General features: G+C 39.9%; 1 protein-coding gene across 1 annotated transcript; it reads left to right on the top strand.

The window, feature by feature from the left end:
• The first annotated feature begins 19479 nt into the window (after window positions 1–19479).
• On the top strand, window positions 19480–22423 carry LOC136201898 (protein C2-DOMAIN ABA-RELATED 4-like). The gene is made up of 3 exons (XM_065992271.1): window positions 19480–19674; window positions 20522–20617; window positions 21770–22423. The coding sequence occupies exons 1-3, from the start codon at window positions 19516–19518 to the stop codon at window positions 22058–22060; spliced, it is 546 nt and encodes a 181-aa protein (XP_065848343.1). The 5' UTR covers window positions 19480–19515; the 3' UTR covers window positions 22061–22423.
• The last annotated feature ends 251 nt before the right edge of the window (window positions 22424–22674 follow it).

A 22674-nucleotide genomic window follows, 5' to 3' on the forward strand; every position in this document is an offset into this window, starting at 1 on the left:
GGGCCGGGAATCAGTCTTTTGACTGATTCCCGCAAGTCAGCTCGCCGAGCTGGGCTGGCCTGCTCGACGGGCTGGCAGTGCCAGCTCGCCGATCTGGCCCCAAAAAGGCCATTTCGATGAGCGAGATTGCCCAGAACGCCTTGCGTGACTGCTGGATGTCCCGAAACGTAACTTTCACCCGAAATTGTTCCTGCACATGAACGAAAACTCCAAATAGCATTAGTCCCGAGGCTAAATTGAGCCACCAATCGCTTATTTTGAGTGAACACTCCGTTTGGTGTGACTTTTGGCGGATCAATTAGCTATAAAGGTAATGGAAATTTAACGTACATGTTATTTCGGCCATATTTGCTTAAAATAACCAGAAAACGAGCCTAAACAACGAAAAGTAAATAAAACATTTCCAATTCCTAACTAACTCACACAAAAACATATAAATGCGAGAATTGCTCTCTTATTCATGAAAGAACGCTAAAAACTGTCCTAAGACCATACCCAAAGATAGGGGTTTTTGACCCCTATCAACCATGAACCCGGAACATAGTTTCATCTCACAAGTCATAAGCAAACTCTAGCAAACAATTATAGATATTTGACTTGGTAGAGAACCTAATGGTAATCGCAAGTGATCCCTGCTATACAATATCGTGTCCAAGCAATGGTAATGTGCCTCATATGTTGCTCGGACATTCCTTGATCTTTTAATGGACTGCTAAGTTTGAATGAGCAATCTAATTACTCATTCAGGTGTGACCACATGCTTCTCAACTTCACTAATCAAGTGGCTGATGATATCTTCTCTCTCGTATAAGAGTAACAAACTTTGCACTTCACTCATGGATCATCAGCATGATTCAGAACATACCCAACTAAACTCATACTTGGCACCTTATCACATGCACATTAGGCGATTAATCTAAGTATGCTATATATTCTCATCCAAACCTCATAATGACTTTGGATCTAAGGACTTAACTGTAACGCCCGTAAAATAATAATACACAGACATTAATTAGGTTCATGCATTTAAACACTTAAATTTAAAATATATTGTATTAGCATAGTTTGTATAGTTATATCGGTTTTAATTTATTCTCTAGTGATAAATGTGTTGTTTATTAAATTAATGTATTAGGAAGCAGTTATTTACTTATAGAAAACCACCTAAAAGAAAAAGAAAAAGAAAAAAAAAAAGAAAAACCTAAATCGTGTGATAGAACCACGGCTTGCTAGAAACTGTTTTCTTTCGGCGTAGAAAAAAAACAGAAGAGGAGAAGAAAACCATCTCCAGGTATTAATTTTCATTGGAGATGTTTGATTTTGAATTTTCATTGCTTCCTTATTTCAAATCCAAGCATTACTCTTTCCTAGCTAACAATTGAAATCAATTCTACTATTCTATTATTATTTCCGAATGATTTCAATTGTTTTTTTTTATTATTTCTTATACACCATCAATACTCTTGTCAGATGCTACTTTTGACAATTAATTATATATAGGACACGAGGATCAAACAGAAAATAGACCAAACGAATTAGCTGATTAATAAGACTTGTCTTGGGTAATAGAGATAAGTGGTTAATTAATATATAGCATGTGTTCTTGTTTATTTGGGTATTATATTTGATTCGGTGTAATAATTGCTTATTGACTGATTTATATGCTTGACATATATACTTGATATATTGATGATGACTACAGTGACGTGAATGAATTGAATTTTGATATTGATGGTTGTGAGGATATGAATGGTTTTTGGACCGAGACTTGTTGGGGATAGAAATTATGATACAGCTGATAAACTTTGGATAAACTGAAACACTGGAAAATTATAAGAATAAGAGCTTATCTAGGATAGTATATTCAATGGTTGTGACTGAAATAAGAAAAATGAATATTGAGATCACGTGAAATATAAACATCGGGTATTTGTTACGTCAGGGTGTTAAGGTACCAGGTATTTGTTACGATAGGGTACCTAGAGATATGAGACGGGATACCGGGTATTTGTTACGACAGGGTATCCCGAGATATGATTTTATTGGCCAAGCAACCATTGGGCATTACTAGACTAGAGTGAGCAGGGCCCTTTGAATAAATAAATAGTAATTTATCAATTATTGGTTTGTTTGCTTGATAACTAATAAATTTTAAATGCACGAAATTATTGTATGCGTATGTGGTTGAACTGTGTATTTAATTAACTATTTTATTGAGTCGGCAACTCACCCCTTGCCACCACCACTTTTTAGGAATAAAATATTAGGGACGCTGGTTCCGATCGGTCAGTATGTGAAGTCGTGATTATTAGGATTTTATGTTTACTACCTTATTAATTATTGAGACTTTGTATGTCAATTTATTTATTATTAGTTCAATCGATATCGAAACTATATTTTTGTTCGGGATAAGTTGCGGTATATTTTAAGCTCATATGAAATAGTATTGGAAGTTGAAGTTTTGATTAACTAATTTCTTTTAATTAGCTTTTTACGATTTCTTTTTTTTTTCATCTACAATATAATCCAGTTTATTTTTAAGTGGATTACAAATGTTACATCTAATCTTTTAGTGATCAATGTATATGCACAACTATATATTAAAAAAATAGGATTTTATATTTGTAATCAGCAGTAAACCAAAATCTTGTTGGTTTACCATTTTATTAACATATATAAATATATTATGTATAGAACTACTTAAATGATAAATGTTTCATTGGTATATATTTTTAAATATATAATATTTACGATTACGGTAGATATATACATCTTTAAATATTTATGATATTTTATAGTTATAGTTTTATTCTATACTATTTTAAAAATGGGTATTACATTAACAATGAGCAATATATAAGAACCACCTATGACATTGTTAACATATGGTGTTCTCATAGCAGATCGATCCAGTGCTTACTGTTTCATAAGCTCTTATGCCTTTAACTGACATCTAATGTACATGACCGGTGAAACACCATCAACATTCAAAGCACATACTAGTCTTTAGTTTACTATCATTCCAACGATAGTAACTGATGATAGATACTTAAATTAGTATCTTATCGCCTCAGAGTTTCATTTACCCAAGTCATCAACCCATCAAACGTGAGAAGATCATTAATCAATTATACTCTTATCAGTGTAGTGTCCTAAAGACATTTATCTTAGAACAAAACTTATTGAAAAATGGATTGCCATTACTGAGTTATTTGATTTATACGATATAGTAGTTCAACTATATAAAAGGCATGCTATTTTTTATCACAACTAAACAGTTAGATAGAAGTAGGTCGTAGTTTATAATAGGAACCATAAAGTGTTAACAGGGGAGTGGGAGAAGGGTGTACAAGAAGCTCTCCCGCATAGGGCCCCAAATTTAAGAGGATCCAATTTTTTTTATTATAAAAATCTAAATAAATTATTGTTATTAATTATTAATCTGGGAATGCGGAACAGTGATCTGGGTCTTTGTCGGGAAGGTCTGGCTTCTTCGGGGGTCGTCTCTGCGCGGGGAACGGTCCCTGCGGACACTCCGAAGATTAAGACAGTTAGTGGTTCAAGAGAGTATTCTAGTTAAGTGAGAGTGAGGTAGGAAAATAGTTACCCGATCTCATCTTCTTCCTTCATTGGTATATTTATAGCGGATTGGCTTGGGATTGTGGGCCCTTTGTTGTACTGGCCCATTCGCTGACCGGGCATCGTTGGGCCTAAGTGATATTCCGAATCAAGTAGTCCCCCCGGCTAGGCTAGCCGAGTATTGCATGCGAGGATACGAGGATTTTAGTGGATTATTCTCTTCTTAACGAGTGGTTGACAGCTGTATGAAAGGTGCCCGATTTCCTCATAGAGACCCTTCAGATTGATGCATGCGCTTGTGGGTTTTAGCGTGCAATTTATTGCCCCTTCATTAAATGCTCCTGCACGCGCCGTAAAAAGACCTTGAATATCGTGCGTTGTCGGCGCCTCCATTCTTGGCTGGATATAAAATGCAGGGGGAGTCCCCTTTTTTCCTTATTTCGCCAAATTTCCTTCCCATTGTGCGATTTGACCGTCTCGTTCTTCTTTTGGAGCCGCTGTTTCTTGGTGATCTTTCCGTTAGTGCTCTGCCGTTTACTCACGCTTGTTGGGCACCGGGCATATCAGCTGATGGAGCTCTGCTGAAGATTCTCTACGACACTTGTCTTAACCCTTGCGAGGTCAGTCGTACCTCTTCTCCTATCTCTAGCTCTTTTGTTTAGTTGTTTTTTCTGGGGAGGGGGAGTATGTCAGAGGGTTCTTCACGGGGAGCCCTAAAAAGACTGCCGCCAGTTACACCAGGTGATTTTACACTGCGCGACGCTTCACGAACGCGCGTCGTAAAATGAAAAAGGCGGGCGAACACGGGAGAGGAGGGTGTTTCTGCTGCGAGAAAGAGAACGAAAATCGTAGAGCGTGCACCGCCTAGTGTCGAGCGGCCATTAGGAGGAGTTGCTGCCGGTGTTCTTGACGTAGTGGTTGTAGTGCCAGAGGGTTTGATTACCGAAGAGCATGGCCTCGATTTACGAGGAAATGCGCTAGAGGGTATGGACGCGTGCCGCGGGGGTCACTAGTGTTGATGGTCGGCGGTTTGAGGGAGTAGAGCGGCCAAAAAGACCGGAATCGTTCTCGGTGGACGATGCGCACAGTGTTATTGTCTCCGCGGATTTAGCTGCTATCTCCGCGGTGTATCGATTGGGGAAGCCATATGAGCTAGTTGCGCTCGGAGAAGACATCCGTGCTCATCATGCGGGCGGCGCGAACGAGCTTGTGCTTTACGAGGAGCAGTTGGAATCGGGGATGCGGTTGCCCCTGCTTCCTTTTTTCGTGGAGGTTCTAAAGGAGTATGACCTGTGCCCTGGTCAGATTCATCCGAATGGGTGGAGGATGATGGTGGCCTTCTACTCGTTATGTCGATCAGCTGGATACCGAGCAACTGGGCTGGTATTCCGTGAGTTCTTTCGGCCAAATAAGGGGCCCCGATCGCAACATGTCACCTTCTCGCATAAAAAATTCAAGGTGATTGGCGGGTTGAAGGATAAAGTTAATGAATATAGGCATCGTTACTTTTTGGTGCGAAAGCTGGATGGTGACTTCCCATTTTGAGTAGTGTGGAACGAGGAGCCCATGGATTCTAGCCGTTGGCTGAAGCTTCGAGAAAAGTTGCCTTTTGAGGAGCAACTCGTGACATATTTCAAGGGGCTTACGACAGATAAGGATCATAAGCAAGACGTGGATGAGCTTGTGCATCACTTCCTGGCCGTCGGGTACTATATTTGGAACCAATGGCGAATGGCTCAGTTATCCGGATGGACAACAGCGGAGTTTGAGAAGTGGAAACGCGGATACAACTTCAAAGCCGGAGAGCTAGTGGAACTAGAGGCGATTTCTGTGAACGTCGCTATTGTAGGTGAGGGGTCGGGGTTCGTAGGTTTTGTTTTATTTCGTCGTGTGCTGCTGTTACTATGTGTTTTATGCGAGGTTTAAATTGTCCACTATTTCTTGCTTCGCAGGTCCAGGAGATCCCCGTGTCAGCATGGATTTTGATCCGAATGAGTTTGGTGTTGGCCTTGATACCGCGGATGAACCATTTGGTGTTGTGTCCGGGTCCCTGACGTCGTTTTCTTCGCTTAAAGACGCGAATCAAGTGGTTTAGAGCATAGGGGGCGTGCTTGAAACGCATGAGGACCTTGACGCTACTGTCGATGTTCCTCAAGGGATGCCCGTGGTGGAGAAAGATGCCAAGGACAGTGCAGAGGTGATGGCCGTTGATGAGGGAAAGGTCGAGAAGCAAATTCAGGGGCCCCTTACCCGAAAACGTAAGAAAGACAAGGGTAAGGCCGTCGCTGGGATGGAAAACGAAGAAATACGTGCTCGAGATGACATTGGTGGGGAAAACAACGGCTCCAAACGAGCGTGTAGTGACGGTGGGTCCGAGCTCGGGGCGAGGATGATGGATCGGGTAGGTGATCACCTGGAGGTGGATTGGGTAGGCGATCATCCGGAGATGATGAAATGAATGGATGTGAAGATCGCCAAGTTCCGGGAATTCGTTATGGGCTTGTCGGTTCACTCCGATATTATGACGTCTGATCTTGCTCGGGCGATGGCTCGTGTAGATAGGGTGCCTGGAGAGGTTGTCTGGATGGACGGTGTTTCAAAGATGAACCTTGGGGTGGAGACTCTATCGGCGCTCGGTGTGGTAATTTCTCATGACCTTTTTACTTAGGTTTGTTTCTAACCATTGTCCTGAGTTTTGCAATTTTTTATGCAGGCCATTCAAAATGCTAACACTGTCTTTGACATGTGTGTAAGCGATGAGAATCTGTTTCGTGAGATGGAGCAAGGTCTGCGGAAAGCGGTGAAAGAGCTAGAAACGGCGAATGGGAAACTAGCTGCTGTCGGTGAGTTGTTAGAACGCCGCGAGGGCGAGATTGCCGTGCTGACCGAGCAGCTGAAAGTCGAGACGGGAGGCAGAGTGGAGCTGGCGAAGAAGTTGAAACTGGATGTGGAGAAACTCCGCTCTTGCAAAGCTGACGGTTGTCGAATCCACCAAAAATAAAATATAACTTCACAGCCCTCAGGCTTGCACAAGGGTAAGCAAAGGTCGTACCCAAAGGACTAATACTGATCTAATTGTAAATATAACCAAGCAAATGAATAAAAAGTAAAAAAGGGGGAATTGAAATAGATGATTGCTAAATTAACAAAAGTAATGAAGTTGAATTGAAATTGAATAAAATGATTAATTAGAATTTCAGCTAAGGGATTCTCAGGCAAGGAATTTAGTTAGTCTTGATCATTGACAGAAATGATGTTTCTTCTAAATTACATATCAGATTAGTTTGGTATATTCTTCCTAAATAATGAATTAACCAAGTAAGACTGTAGTTAACTCCTAATTAACGAATAACCTTACCTCAGTGGCTAAGATTCAACCCGTTAACAGCGTTAGGAATTAGAAGAACCTAATCTAAGCCAACCGATTCTCAGCGATATCGATTCAGAAACTTAATTACTCATTCACTTGATGTGATAAAGTCGAAAATAGATGTATTAATGTCACATGGAGAGTTCTCAGTTGTCAATCTGATTTTCCCCAAATACAATCTAGATTTCAACTTTATCTCATCAATTGCTACTTATTCAGATTCAACTAAATAATGACTCGTTGATTATCTAGTTTAATCAAATAGCTGTATGCCAGTTTAATCAAATGAACAATCGGCCGTATCATTCAAAAGCAAACTAACAATTGAGATAAAATCCCTAAACACAGTGAATAAATAAATGATATGAATAAAGAGAAATACTAGAAGAGAAACGATCTCACAATACTTGAAGATTCCTGCCTTTGAATTATCCCTTAACCGAAATAAAGGGTTTAGCTATGAATAGCCATTAAGAACAAAATAAAATGTTTCGAGTTTTCTCAGTCTGAAAGTTACGTTCTCTGGGAATGTAAAAATCTAAGAAAGAAGAGAGAGAGATAATCTAATCTAAAACCTAATGTTTTTGTAAATAAAATATATCCCTAAAAATTAGCTAACAAAAAAATATCTTTCACAATCACAAATCTTTTCTAATCTTCCCATATCTCCTAATTTCGTGCATGCTTAGTCATTCCCAACTGTCCAGGTTCATTCTTGATAGAATAAAGGAGAGTCCTGATCAATTCTGGAGTCTGCGATTCCCGAAATCCTTAGTCTTGGGCAAGACTAACTCCATTTTCGTTTCAGCTCCTCTGAATCAGCTCCAAATTCCCTTTTAGTCCAAATTTGTTTCAAGTTAAGTCCAATTCCGCTCCTTTTAATCATTTGAGTCCTGTGGAGGCAAATCATACCAAAACAAGCAATAATATCCGAAATAACACTAAATTAATTAAATAACCTAGCACTAAAGTGGATATTTGAACGTTGAATTGGACACTTATCAAAAGCCATGCTCAAGTTTGCCACCCTATGGACCCGCCGAGTGAAGGAGAAACTTGACGAGAGGGCCAAGCAAGTCGACGCGCTGTCCGATGAGAATGAGAAACTGAAGCGAGAGCTGGAGGTGACGCGGAAAAAGGCTAGCGACTTGCGTGCCCTTGCAGGTCAGTGCGAGGAGAAGCTGATCAAGATGGATCAGATGATTCTTATTACTGCTGCTCACTCTGCCGGGTACGATGTGCCTCCGGAGATCATGTTCTCTCAGAATGTGTATAACAAGGCGGCCCAGGTGAAAGCCGTAGAGTTCTGCGGTCGTTTCAAGAAGAAATAAGTTCAATTGATGATATCAATGTGTTTTCTATTTTTCAAAGATGTAATAATTTGGCTATACGATTGGTATCTTTTTGGATATTTTGGCAGTTTATTATGATCTTCATTTTGCACCTTGATTTGATTTGAGCTTGCATGATGTGTTTGTCAAGTCTTATCCATTCTTGCTATAAATAGGAGTCGGTTTCTGTTTGTGTTTTTTGTTTATGTGGCGTTCTTGCTTCGAGCGCTCGTATTCTTAGTTGTCTGTTTACTCCTGTTTTCGTTTGATGTCGCTTTGGGATGTTGTGGATTCCGCTAAGGTGCTTGAGGTCCAGAAAGCTATTTCGTTGATGCCTCATCCTTACGTGTACTGTCCCCCGAGGGATGATCACGAGCTGGACAAGAAAGTGCGATATGCTTCTCCTGTGTGGATGAACCGGGGTGTTTCGTGGAGAAGTCAAAACGGGGAGAGTGAGAGTTCTGCGCCCTACACTGGATCTGCGACGGACTCATGCGATGTGGTTATCAGCGCCTTTTCTTCTACTGAGAAGAAAACTTGGTCACAGAAGGGGATTGGGTTCTTGAATCCTGACGAGTTGGTGGTACCCGTGACAAACCCTCATCCTGCCTGGGTAAGGAGACTGCTTGCCGACGAACTAGACAGAGTTATGAACCTCACCCTTGTGCTGGAAGATCGCCATCCCGGGCGCCATGCTTCGCCGAGTCGACCTCTTGGGGCGACATTTGTCGATCCGCAGAAACCTCGCAGTGTGGTTTTTCTTGAATTTTCTAGGCAAGGGTTACTGGGGCCTATTCCAGCCGATCCGACGCATCGAGTGACGCACGTCGGGAAAGCATGCTTGTACCATAGGCAGAATGGACATAACACCGATGAGTGTACTGATTGGCGAGCCGTGCACCAGGCCCTTATGGATGCGGAGGCTATCCCGAACCCCGACAGTGCCCGTATGTCGCTCGAATGATTGTGATGTGCTTTATCTCTATTTGTAATTGTTGTAACTGTGGACCTTTTTGTGTAATGAACTTTGGTATGTTTTTCGTTATGATATTTGCGTGCGTATGCAGTGCTGTTATTGGCCATTTTCCTTTAAAATGCGTGGAAAAATTCCTTCTTCCGTGAATGTTCCTAGGTGCTTGCGTAGTGTTGCTTTAGCGGAGAATAAATTGAGGTATTCGCTCATAAGAAATTGGTGATAACATGAGATTGTTTGGGTGACTATGAAGTTATTGGAGGTGCTCGATAAGCCTTTGGATAACATTTGGATTTTTTTGTAGTGTAGAACGTATTGTGGTGTCCGCTTGTAATCAATCGATAACAATATGGGATTGTTAGGCGATTACGAAGACAGTCGAAATGCTCGATAAGCATGTGGATAGCATTTTGATGCTTTTATAGCGGAGAACGCACCTTGGTGTCCGCTTGTAAATAATCGATAATAATATGGGATTGTTAGGCGATTACAAAGGCAGTCGAGATGCTCGATAAGCCTTTGGATAGCATTTTGATGCTTCCGTAGCGGAGAATGCATTGTGGTGTCCGCTTGTAAATAATTGATAACAATATGGGATTGTTAGGCGATTACGAAGGCAGTCGAGATGCTCGATAAGCCTTTGGATAGCATTTTGATGCTTCCGTAGCGGAGAATGCATTGTGGTGTCCGCTTGTAAATAATCGATAACAATATGGGATTGTTAGCGGGTTGTAAGGGGCGCTTCGTGACGAATAAGAAGCCTGGGGAATAACGTATGGAGTTTATTCATATGAGGACCGGATCGGTAGCTCGCGTCCTGTTTGACTGGAAACAACATGGGGTTGTTCGAAAAAAGAAAACAAAAAACGAATTCTTTATTCATGAGCCTCAGTACAAAAGGCTATTGATAATACTTCTTCAATGTCTGGATGTTCCAGCTATTGTCATAGACCAAACCGTCTAAAGAGGCGATTTTGTAAGCTCCATTGCGGAGGATAGTGTCGCTCTTATATGGCCCCTCCCATGATTGGCCGAGCTTGCCTTGAGCTAGCGGGGACTGGGCAGCTGCGGCGTCTCTGAGCACAAGATCTCCGACTTGGAAAGTGCGGGGACGAACCCTCCTATCATGATAACGTGATATGTTCTGCTTATGGGCCGTGATGTGTAATAAAGAATTAAGGCGTTCTTCCTCTAGTCGTTCAGTTGCTTCCGCAAGTTCCGCATTGTTGTCGATCTCTTCGAAGATGGTCTATCGAGGAGAACGAAGGATGACCTCAGATGGTGCCATTTCTTCTACTCCATAAGTGAGGAAAAAAGGAGTGCGCCTTGTACCCGAATAAGGGGTGGTGCGGTATGACCACAATATTGCCGCGATGTGGTCAGGCCATGCTCGGCCTTGGTCGGATAGGCGCGTTTTAATTCCTCGCAAGATTGTTCGGTTGCTTACCTCAGTGAGGCCGTTGCTCTGAGGGTGTGCCACCGAGGTGTATCGCCCTTTGATACCCCACTCTGCGCAAAACTCATGGAATTGACTACAGTCGAACTGCCTTCCGTTATCGGTGATGAAAGAGTGAGGGACCCCGAATCGGTATATGATTGTTCGCTTGAGGAAACCGATTACGTTGTCGGCGGTTATCTTGGCGATCGCCTCAGCCTCGATCCATTTGGTAAAGTGATCGACTGCCACTATTACAAAGCGCTTCTGTGCTAAAGCCATCGGAAACGGGCCGAGCAGGTCAATGCCCCATAGTTCGAATGGCCAAGGTGTGATAATGCCTTTGAACGGAGCCGCCGGGGCGTGATGAGTATTGGCATGTAGTTGACACGCCTGACAACATGGTCTGTCAGTAAAGCCCCTGGAGCCGGGCTTTTTTTGCAATTGCCCGGGCACCCTGATGCGAGCTACAGACGCCCTGTTGTATCTCCTTTAGACAGTGATCGCCTTCCTCTTTGGATATACAGCGCAACCAAGGATGTGTGGTGGACTTCCGATAGAGTAAGCCATTATGCATTGCATATCGCCAAGAACGCCGAACCACGAGGGCTGCCTGCGTTCGATCTACGGGCAGTGTTCCATCTTGAAGATACCTGATTATTGGACTTCTCCACCCGCTAGCCGCAGCGTCCGCCGAGTCGATTTGTAGCGAGCTCTCTATGTGAATGGCCGGGGCCACAGCGGTTTCGATGAGGGTATGCGGATCACTAGACTGCTCGCCTGCTGCGAGAGCGGCAATAGCATCCGCCTCTTCGTTCTCCTCTCATGGAACTAACATGAGGTCAAGGGTTACTCCTCTTTCTTTGAGATCATTGAGCAAGGAGGTGGCGAGGGCCAACTATTGGCACATCGTCGGATCTTTTACCTTGTAGGTACCGCTGACGTGGCTAACGATGAGCTTTGAGTCCGAGTATATCGTCAGATGTCCGTTCACTATTATTTTGGATAATCGAAGAGCTGCGATCAAGGCCTCATATTCTGCCTGATTATTCGTGGTCAGGAAATCAAGCCGGACGGTGTACCGCATTTGGAGATTATTGGGACCCTGAATAGCTACGCCTGCGCCTGCCCACCATGGACCGCAGGACCCATCTACACTCATGGTCCAGACGTCGCTGCTGTGAGCTTTTGTTGTTGCGGGATTGCCAGTAGTCAATCCAGTGAACTCTATGATGAAGTCGGATAGTACTTGAGCTTTGATCGTCGTGCAGGGCTCAAATCGTACGTCAAACTGGGATAGTCGAACTGACCAGTTGGTGATCCGACCGGAGACCTCTGGTTTCTGGACGGCCTTCTTCAGCGGGTAATTGGTCCTGACCACAACCGTATGCGCTTGGAAGTACGGTCTAAGATATTCGGATGCTTGAGTTATGGCGAATAGAGCCTTCTCAACCTCGGAGTATCGGATTTCGGCCCCCTTCAGAACCTTGCTCAGAAAGTAAATCGGGTAAAGCTCCGTCCCCTCCTCTTGAGTTAAAATGACTCCTACCGTTTCATCGGCGATAGTGAAGTACAAGTGAATGTCCCGTCTTGGCCTTGGCACCGACAGTAGTAGAGGTGTGCCGAGGAAGATTTTGATGGTGTTGAATGCAGCCTGGCAATCCGTAGACCACTTAAAGGGATGCTCCTTCTTGATTGCCTTGTAAAAAGGCAAACACCGCTGCGCCGAGCAAGAAATGAACCGTCCCAAAGCGATGATCCTTCCGTTGAGTCTTTGAACCCCCTGCAAGTCACGCGGTGGCTCCATTGCCAAGATTGCCTCGATCTTCGTGGGGTTGGGCTCGATGCCTTTCTCTGATACTACACATCCTAGGAATTTGCCGCTGCGAATTCCGAAGAAACACTTCTCCAAATTTAACTTGAGGTTGTAGGTTCTGAAAATCTTAAACACTTCCGCCAAGTCTCGCGTGTGGTCGCTCTCGTCAGCGCTTAGGACAACCATATCATCGATGTATACCTGTACTGTCTTGCCGATGAGATGGGCGAACATCTTATCTACCAACCGCTGGTATATGGCCCCCGCATTCTTCAACCCGAAAGGCATGACATTATAGCAATAAGTGCCTTCATGCGTAATGAATGAGGTTTTTTCGGCGTTGGCTGGGTCCAGAGGGATTTGCTGAAAACCAGTGATGGCATCAAACTGAGACAGGATTTTACGACCAGCAGTTTGGTCGATGAAATGATCTATATTAGGCAGCGGGTAAGAATCCTTGGGGCATGCTTTATTAACATTTGTAAAGTCTACACACATGCGGTACTTTCCGCTGGCTTTCTTTACAAGTACAACGTTAGAAAGCCAGTCCGGATAGTGGACCTCGCGAATAAATTTTACAGCTAGAAGCTTGTCAACCTCTGCCTTCACTGCGGCCTGCTTGTCCTTCGCCTGTACTCACATCTTCTGCTTCAAGGGCACCATGGAGGGGTCGATGCTCAATTTTTGCACTGCTTGATCGGGTGAGACCCCCGTGATGTCTTCGGTGCACCAAGCGAACACATCCGAATGCTCTGACAGTACATCCTTGATCTCGTCGGCCAAAGGGGACGTGAGCCTGGTCCCAATTTTTACTGTCTTGATGTCCCCGAGAACACAGTCGCTGACCGGATCGATTGGTATGGGATTGTAACCCCTCATATCCATCAGACCATCCTCTAGGTAAAGCGCTGTCCGAGGCTGAGTCGCCTCCCACTGAAATCTTTTGGCCAACATGCGATCTCCTTAGATGGTAATCCTTTCGTGTTGAAGCGGCAAGGTTAAGCATAATCCGGAGATATCGACCGTGGCCCTCAAGCTAGCCAGCAGAGGCCTTCCGATGATGGCATTGTAGGCCAGGGGATATCGACCACCACCCATTCTGCGGTATCCTCGATCTCCTTGACACCTTCGGCGAAGATTGTTGACAGCGCGATGACTCCCTTTACGGGGACTTCAATTTCCGACAGGCCAACCAGGGGAAAAGTCCCGGCTCGGAGGGCAGTATGTGTATTCTTCATTGCACGGAGCGCCGTCCAGGTGAGCAAGTTCACCGAACTCCCTGTGTCTACCAGCACTCGGTGTGTTTTAAAGCCGGCGATGTTGATGGTGACAACCAGAGCCTCCGAATGGCTGGTCCGGAGCGGTGGTTGCACCGTCAGGGTCTGACCGATTGCCTTCCTTTTTCGGGAGCTCTCCGGAGGCGCGCAGAGCGCTGGTGCCCCCTCCCTTATGACGTGGATTTCCCCGTGGTACCTTGGCCGTTTTGGTTCATCTGCTCGGCCTGCGTCCCGCTGCTTCGGGCTCTGTTCTCTCTGTCTAATTATCTTCGGTGGCGCGCCTTGCTCTTGTCGGCAGATGGGACCTGATGCGTGAATCGGCGAGGCTGTCTCTGGGCAGCATAATGGACTTCCTTCCCGCGGGATCGATCTCCCCTGCGCTCTAGGTTTGCTCGCTCGGCCCGAGCCGGAAAAGGCATTGGGGCCTCCTTGCGTGCTCGGCCTTCCTCACGCGCCTCTACGATCGGTCTACCTTTTTCCTGCTTGTGCGTGTCTCCTCTGGCCTTATCCCTGTCAGACTCTTCGTATCCCGCGGGCCGGTCGCAGTCGTCATACCTGACAAAGGTTTGTGCCATGGTCATGAGCTCCTGGAAAGATCTTGGCATCTTTCGGAAACATTTCTACTTTAGAGGCTCGCATGAGGTTCCTTTCGCCAGAGCGTCATGAGCTACCTCGAGGTTGAGGCCTTTAACCTGTGAGGCCATATGGTGAAACCTAGAAAGAAAGTTGCGCAGGGGTTCAGTTGCTCGCTGCTTGAGCCCATTGAGGTCCGAGCTAATCTTCCTCACTTTTGTTGCTGCGACGAAACGGGAGAGGAAAAGATCCTTTAGGAGATCGAAAGAGTCGATCGACTCTGGAGCAAGTCCTCGGTACCACTCTTGCGCACTAGATGAAAGCGTGGTCAGAAAAACCTTGCACATGATGTCCTCGTCTTTTGAGTATAAGTTGATGGTGCTCATGAATGATGCCACATGGTCGTTCGGATCTTCGGTCCCCGAATACTGGGATAGTCGAGGAGCTTTCCAGTCCCGTGGGAATCTCGTCTCGATGATCCTTTGTACTAGTGGCGTTTTGCTGGAGGTGATGCTTCCTCGCATGACGCCCCCGAGGGCCCTCTTGTCAAGAAAACGCTGGATCTTTAGTTCCAACATGTCTTCGCTACTCGCGGCCGCTGCCTCCTCACGTCGCGCACCGCCCTCACCGGCCGAGGCGGCCCCGACTCCTCTTCCTGCGAGGACCCCGGGTCCCGTGGGCTCTCTTGGAAACGCCCCCTCTCTCTGAGTTTCTGCTGCTTCTTTAAGGTATTGCCAAATTTTAGCGTTCTCTTCTTGCAGGATTCTCTGTTGGTCAATTATCTTCATCTGAGCCGCCGTATGAATAGCCTGGGTTATTTGAAAACCCTGTATCGCGTTGAGGAGCTGAGATGTATTGTAGGTCTCTTCTTCTTCAGGGCTTACCTCCTCCATCAGTGGCCCCGGGTTCCTGGGGGAAATTGGAATGGTCGGAATGGAACGCTCGATGTTAGTCATGGAGCTGGTTGCTCCTATTTCCGGTGCCAGTGTCGGAACAGAGTCAGTCAGGGTTTGCATTTCACTTGAAGCTCCGAGGTCACTTGTACTCCACCTTCACCGCACCAAATAATCTGGGAATGCGGAACAGTGATCTGGGTCTTCGTCGGGAAGGTCTGACTTCTTCGGGGGTCGTCTCTGCGCGGGGAACGGTCCCTGCGGACACTCCGAAGATTAAGACAGTTAGTGGTTCAAGAGAGTATTCTAGTTAAGTGAGAGTGAGGTAGGAAAATAGTTACCTGATCTCCTCTTCTTCCTTCATTGGTATATTTATAGCGGATTGGCTTGGGCCTGTGGGCCCTTTGTTGTCCTGGCCCATTCGCTGACCGGGCATCGTTGGGCCTTATGGGCCTAAGTGATATTCCGAATCAATTATTATGCGAAAAATTAAGTGAATATTAACTTATCTAGAAAATTAACACTCTAAGAGTCTTAAGGGGTCCAATTTTTTATTATTATTATTATTATACAATATCTAATTTAATTATTTTTATTACATTTATTATGTTAAAAATCAAGTTAAAAATATTTTGGTGTTTTATTTTGTAAAAATATTATATGAAAGTATTAATTTTTTAATGAATAGGACCCAATTTTTTATTTAGCACAGGGTCCCAAAAATGTTTAAGACGGCCCTGAGTGTTAATACAAGATGAAGTGAAACCATACGTTATGATTCTAATTAATTGATAAACTTAAATGAATCCAAGTCAAATATTATGTTATAGATTAACATAATACCATAAAGATTTGCATGAAACAATATATTTTGTTTTTAAACAGAAAGCTGAGCTCACAAGCTTTAGATACAAGGATATTTAGATAGTTACATGGATCCAATAAATGAATTAATTAAAATTGGGATCCAACATGAGATAACAGGATGAATGGAACTATCTAATGTCACGTGTATTATCTCAATGGTATTAGTATATTAGACCTAAAAAAGCCACTAATGTTTTGATTGTGTTGTGGTTTTGATGAAATTTCACTATCAAACTACAACAAAAAATACATATTATTTAAATTTAAGCTATAATTAGAAGGTACAAATGCAAAAAATAAATAAATGTATATATATATATATATATATATATAAAATTTAAATAGGAAACAATACATATTTAATATATTTATTGCCTCATGTATTTGATTTAAGATTTCAAATGACTCCCTAAACTTTCAAAAGTTCCAAATAACTCCATAATTATTCTTATCAAATTGCATTCAATAACCTTATATTATTATCTAATTGCATTAAATATTTTTATTTAATTATATTCAATAACCTCAAAACTTCAATTACCTCATGAACTTTCAAAAATCATAATTATTTATTTAGTGAATATTTTTTTTATACGTGGCGGAATGTATCTCCAATTTTCTGTATCCAACAAATTATATTGAAAATTAGAAGTTATTGGATGCAATTGAAAAAAAAAAAGGGATAAGATACCAAAATAGGCTTATGGTTTTTGAGGAAATATCAATTTAGGCTCCACGTATAAAATAACACCAAGATAGGCTTAATGTTTAAAAAAAAAGTACCAATTTATGTCTCGATAATGAAACGAGACACATCATTGATATTGCTCCATTAAATTATGTCGAGTATACGTGGAGGGAGAAATAAGAACTTAACGAAGTAATAGAAATGACGTGTCCAATCCGTTATCGGAGCCTAAATTGATACTTTTTTAAAGTTTAAGCTTATATTAGTACTGTTTTATATATGAAGTCTGAATTGATACTTCCCAAAAACATAAACTTATTTTAATAATTTATCAAAAAAAAAAAATATGAGTTATTTAAAACTTGTAAAAGCTCAAGACAACCATTAAAATTTAAATTTGTACTAAATACATACATATATATCAGGCCAAGCAATACACAAATTAAATATGGTAGGTAACGCCACAAATGTCTACAATCGTAAGATCCTATAGGCCTGCAAACAAAAAAAAAAAACAAAAAAAAAAATTCTATTAAATTTTAAGGGTAAATAATTTATTAATATTCACATTTTTACATAACACACTGTTTAACTTTTTTAATTTAAAAAACACGCTATAAGATTCTTATCTTTTGTAAATATTAATTCTTTTGTCCATTTTTTTATTTTTTTTAGATTTTTAACTGATTATATCTTAGCTTCCAAGATGTATAAATGACTACGTTACTTTGTTATTTTCTGTCTGTCTATTCATACCAAATATAACAGTTAAAAATGTAAAAAAAATAAATAGAAGGACCACATAGTTAATGATGACAAAAGATAAGAATCTTACAATATATTTTTCAAAATAGAAAGATCTTAAATAAAAACTAGGGACTAATAAATTATTTAACCTTAAAACAATTATAGAATAATCGGAACTAATAATACAATATATATATTCTCAATTATTAATATTATTATGGAATTTATCCCTTTTAGAAATCTACGAAAATTACATATCGTTATTTATAATTTTAGAAATTCAAGAAAATGACATGTTGATTGAGACTTTTCCAAATAAAACAAGCTAAAAATAGTCAAGGTCAAAAAAACAAGCTAAAGATAGTCAAGGTCAACATCCCATATCCATGAAATATTCTGAGCCATGAAAGGGTACCGGATCATCCGGTGACATTCTCTCCTTAATCTCCCTTCTTTAACTTATTGTTTTTCACTTTTCATTTTTCTCTCCCTCTTCTCTTTACCATCTAACCATTTGAGAGGGAGAGGTTTATTTCTAAAACATCCCTATTTTTCTTTTATCCTCCTCTAATTCTATTTCTTGTTGTTTAACCCAAATCAGTAAAAATTAGAGGAACCAAAAGTAAAACGTGTTTTGAAAAGAAACTAACCGGTATGTTTTCTTTTACTTGTAATTATTTACTTATTTGTTTGTGGTTTCGTAAATTTGTAGATGAGTATCTGTTGTATTCTTTTTACAAAATGCAATCATATGGTTTGTAAAATTTTATATTTGGGTTCATTTTGTCAGAATTTATTCGATAACGATCTCGAAATAAAAAATTTTAAGAGTTAAATGATATTTTGAGCAATTTTAATTCTTCTACTTTTTAGGGTTGAGGTTATTTAAGTGTTGTTTTTTTTATGAGAAAGAAAGTTAATATTTAGAGAGAGAAAACTTTAAAAATAATAATTTTAAAAAATTAAAAATATGGTTCCATAGTAAATATGATACTAAACAACTCTAATTTTTGAAAATTTTCATTTTAAAGTCGTTATTGGCAAGTAAAAAAAATGTAAAATTTTATAAACTAAATGATTACGTTTTTAAAAAAAAGTATCACAGATACCCATCTGAAATCGGTGAAACAATAGTTCATCTACTTGTAATTAATCCTTTACTAAATTCATAATTTTTTTTGTGGAGCTAATTATTAAGTTTTTTAACCATTCATTTATACTAAGTTTCAATTTTGATTCATAGTATAAATAACAAATAAATTAGATTGTGCTTGTCGCTAAAAAATTTATTATTATTTATTAGTATTATTTTGTTTTATATAATATAATTTTGAACATTATCGTATATTTATTATTTTTAAATATTTTTGTTTAATTACCTCATCTACTTGTTTTTATATTATGTCAAGGATTCTAAAAACAATGTTTTATAGTTTTTAATTAATTATATTATTTTGTTTTAATTATTTCAATAATATTATTATTGAAATATTCTTTTTTTTTATTATTAAAGATTGGTTGGCGAGGAAGGGTAAGCGGCGAACATCCCACCTATGTTGGATTGAAATATTCATCGTAAAAGATATATATTATAAATATACGTATTTTTGTATATTAAATCATTTATTATTATTATTTTAAATAATATAATATAGATTTATTTGTATTTATTTAATAATTTATTAAGTACAAAAATATTCTTTATTTTTCATAAAAAAAGAAATACAAAAATATTAATTCCATTAATCCTCGAAATGATTGAATTTTTTTTGGTAGATTAAAAGTGAAAAAAATAAAAAAATAAATTTCAATATGTTCTAAAAAAAATAAAAATTGATGATATTATAAGTAATAATTTACTTATTATAATTTGTATTTTTCCTTTTAAATTTTAGTGAATTTAGACTTCAACCGGTTCTCTGGGTTGATTTCAGTTTTGGTGGGTAGAATAAGAACAAAGTCGGCCATGAGGATAACCGATTCTCCAAAATCACCGGCCGAGCCTGTGGCGTTAATGGAGAATCTTATGGGTCTGCTTCGAATTCGCGTCAAGCGAGGCATCAACCTCGCCGTTCGTGATGTTCGTAGCAGCGATCCTTATGTCGTAGTCAAGATGGGCAGACAGGTTACTTTTCTTAATTTCATCCATCCTTCAGTTTTTCGTTTTTTGATTCAATTCTGTAGGATTTTAGGGTTTTCAGTTGAATTGATTTGAATTATCCTTTAATTAGTGTACTTATGTTTGATAGAAACTAAAATTCTCATCCATTTTTTGGTTGCTGCGAGTTTGATCATGTAGTTTGAATTATTGGCAGTGATTTGAAAATGGGCGGGTTCTTTCGATATGCTAAAATTTTCGTACTCTAATAATAGGATTGAGTGAGTTTACATTTATAAAGAATAAAGCATTGGTGTTGACTTTAAAATGAAGCAACAATCATAGATTTAGGAATTCCTTCTAGAAACTTAACTAATAAGTTTGATATGTTTATGGTTTTTAAAAATTTAGATTGATGCAATTTCACAGATCATGAACCAAAAAAGAAATTAGATTAATGTGTATAATCCTCTTTTTGATTTGCAAATAACATAGTTTTCTTTGAATTTCACTGTTTCTGGTAATTCAAGGGGAAAATGAGAATTCAGGCCCACCTAGGGGTGTCAAAATGACAGAAAAATGATAATCGTGTGAGACAGGTTGTCTCTGTAAACTGTGTTTTCGTGTTAGAAATTGACGGCACTACATGTTATCTATGAAACTTGAGTAATTTTAAACTTTGATCTTTGTTAGCTATCGGTGTATTTTCAACAATATGTAGGAGAGGTTGGTCAGGATCTTTGGTATAATTTGATCTTCGTGTTCTTTGTGGTTTAGCTTTGTTGATTTGGTATATGCTTTTTAATCCTTTTGAATTTTGTGGCTGGACTTCTAGTATATGACTTCTTATTACATGTGTTTACATTTGATGCAGAAGCTAAAGACTCGCGTGATTAAAAACGATGTTAATCCGGAGTGGAATGAGGATTTAACACTTTCTATTACAGATCCTAACCTACCATTGAAACTGGTAAGTTTTCTTTTACACATTTGGTGCATTATCTTTTCATTCTGCAAAATGATTGAGTATTTGTATGATCCTAGTACGGAAACTAATATACACGTATATGTATGAAATCTGCGTATTGTGAAAATCCGTAGTTTGCCAAGTTGCAATGTTAACAGATCCTACTGAACTAATTTTATTTTATATATGAAAATTGTCATGCATTTCAAAGGCACTTCTGTCTTCTGCAGCTCATCTATTATGTCTATAACATATTAGTTTATTGCTCTGCAAACCATTCTCATCTGTATTTTTTCCCTAGTCTCGCTACTTAATGCAGGCTCGGGAAAAATGAGAGCAAATTAACGTTTCCTTGTGTGTCTTTAACCCTGTATCTATGACTAGTTTTGAGAATTTTTTACTGGCATATCTAAAAAACAGTTAAAAATTCAACTCATTGCTATAGATTTAGGCGAAGAATATTTTTTCAAGGTGACAATTATGTGCATTGTTCGTATATCGAAAAACGCAGCAACATTGGTTCCATTCCACCTTTCATTACAATACATTTGCATTATGTCAAATTCCATTACAGCCTATCCCGTCTTCTTAGTTTTTGCTATTGCTTCCTCATATTGATGTGAAACATCTCGCGGGCATTGTATATTGAAAAACGCAGCAACATTGGTTCCATTCCATTCCACCTTTCATTACAATACATTAGCATTATGTCAAATTCCATTACAGCGTAACCCGTCTTCTTAGTTTTTGCTATTGCTTCCTCATATTGATGTGAAACATTTCGCGGGCATTGTATATCGAAAAACGCAGCAACATTGTTCCATTCCACCTTTCATTACAATACATTGCTATAGATTTAGGCGAAGAATGTTTTTCAAGGTGACAATTATGTGCATTGTATATCGAAAAACGCAGCAACATTGGTTCCATTCCACCTTTCATTACAATACATTGCTATAGATTTAGGCGAAGAATGTTTTTCAAGGTGACAATTATGTGCATTGTATATCGAAAAACGCAGCAACGTTGGTTCCATTCCACCTTTCATTACAATACATTTGCATTATGTCAATTCCATTACAGCCTATCCCGGTCTTCTTGGTTTTCGCTATTGCTTCCTCATATTGATGTGAAACATTTTGTCTATGATTCCAGACTGTGTATGATCACGACACATTCACCAAAGACGACAAAATGGGAGATGCCGATTTCGACATCAGACCTTACATAGAGGCATTGAGGATGAATGTTTCAGGGCTTCCAAGCGGTACCATAGTTGCTAGAACACAACCGGACCGGAACAATTGCTTAGCAGAAGAAAGCTGCATCACATATACAGATGAAAAGGTCATTCAGAATCTCTGCCTCAGATTGAGGAATGTAGAATGTGGTGAAGTTGAAATTCAACTGCAATGGATTGACCTTCCTGGTTCTAAGGGGTTATAAGAACTCGAACTAGGAATCAATTCGATTTTTACCCTCTTCGCTTTCAGACTTCTCTGTTTTCTTTAGTTGCAATGCAGGTGAAAGTTTTCATGGTTGGTTGGTATATGTTCATAGATGTCTATTTACGGAATTACCCTTGTATGTGTCTATGTATTTGTATTGTTGTGGTATGATTGTTGTAGCAGTCCACAATGTATACATAGTTTTGACAATTTTGGGTTCTTTTTTATTGTCAAGATAATTGTATAAGGTCAAATGTAGAATTTTGCACCATTTGCTGGCTGCTTCCTCCTCAAAATTAGGGGTGATCATTTCTGCCTCGACAACACGATTTATAAAAATAATTTGATTGATAATTACTTATTTTTTTATCTTTTTATTTTTTTGATTTGTTGTAGTATCATGTTACCGATATGTGTATGTGAATGGCTAATGTGGTGCAAAGGTGATAAGGAGTTGACGGGAAGCGTACTTTGGTTTATCGTGTCATTAATTGGGCTTAAAATTGCTATATCTATATAATGTTAGACCTAATATTGAATGACTTTATATCTTAGGACTTATCGGTTTTTCCAAAATCACATAATGATGTACAAAAATATTTGTTAATGTCA

This window comes from Euphorbia lathyris, chromosome 8 (genome assembly GCF_963576675.1).
Source record: "Euphorbia lathyris chromosome 8, ddEupLath1.1, whole genome shotgun sequence".
NCBI lineage: Eukaryota > Viridiplantae > Streptophyta > Magnoliopsida > Malpighiales > Euphorbiaceae > Euphorbia > Euphorbia lathyris.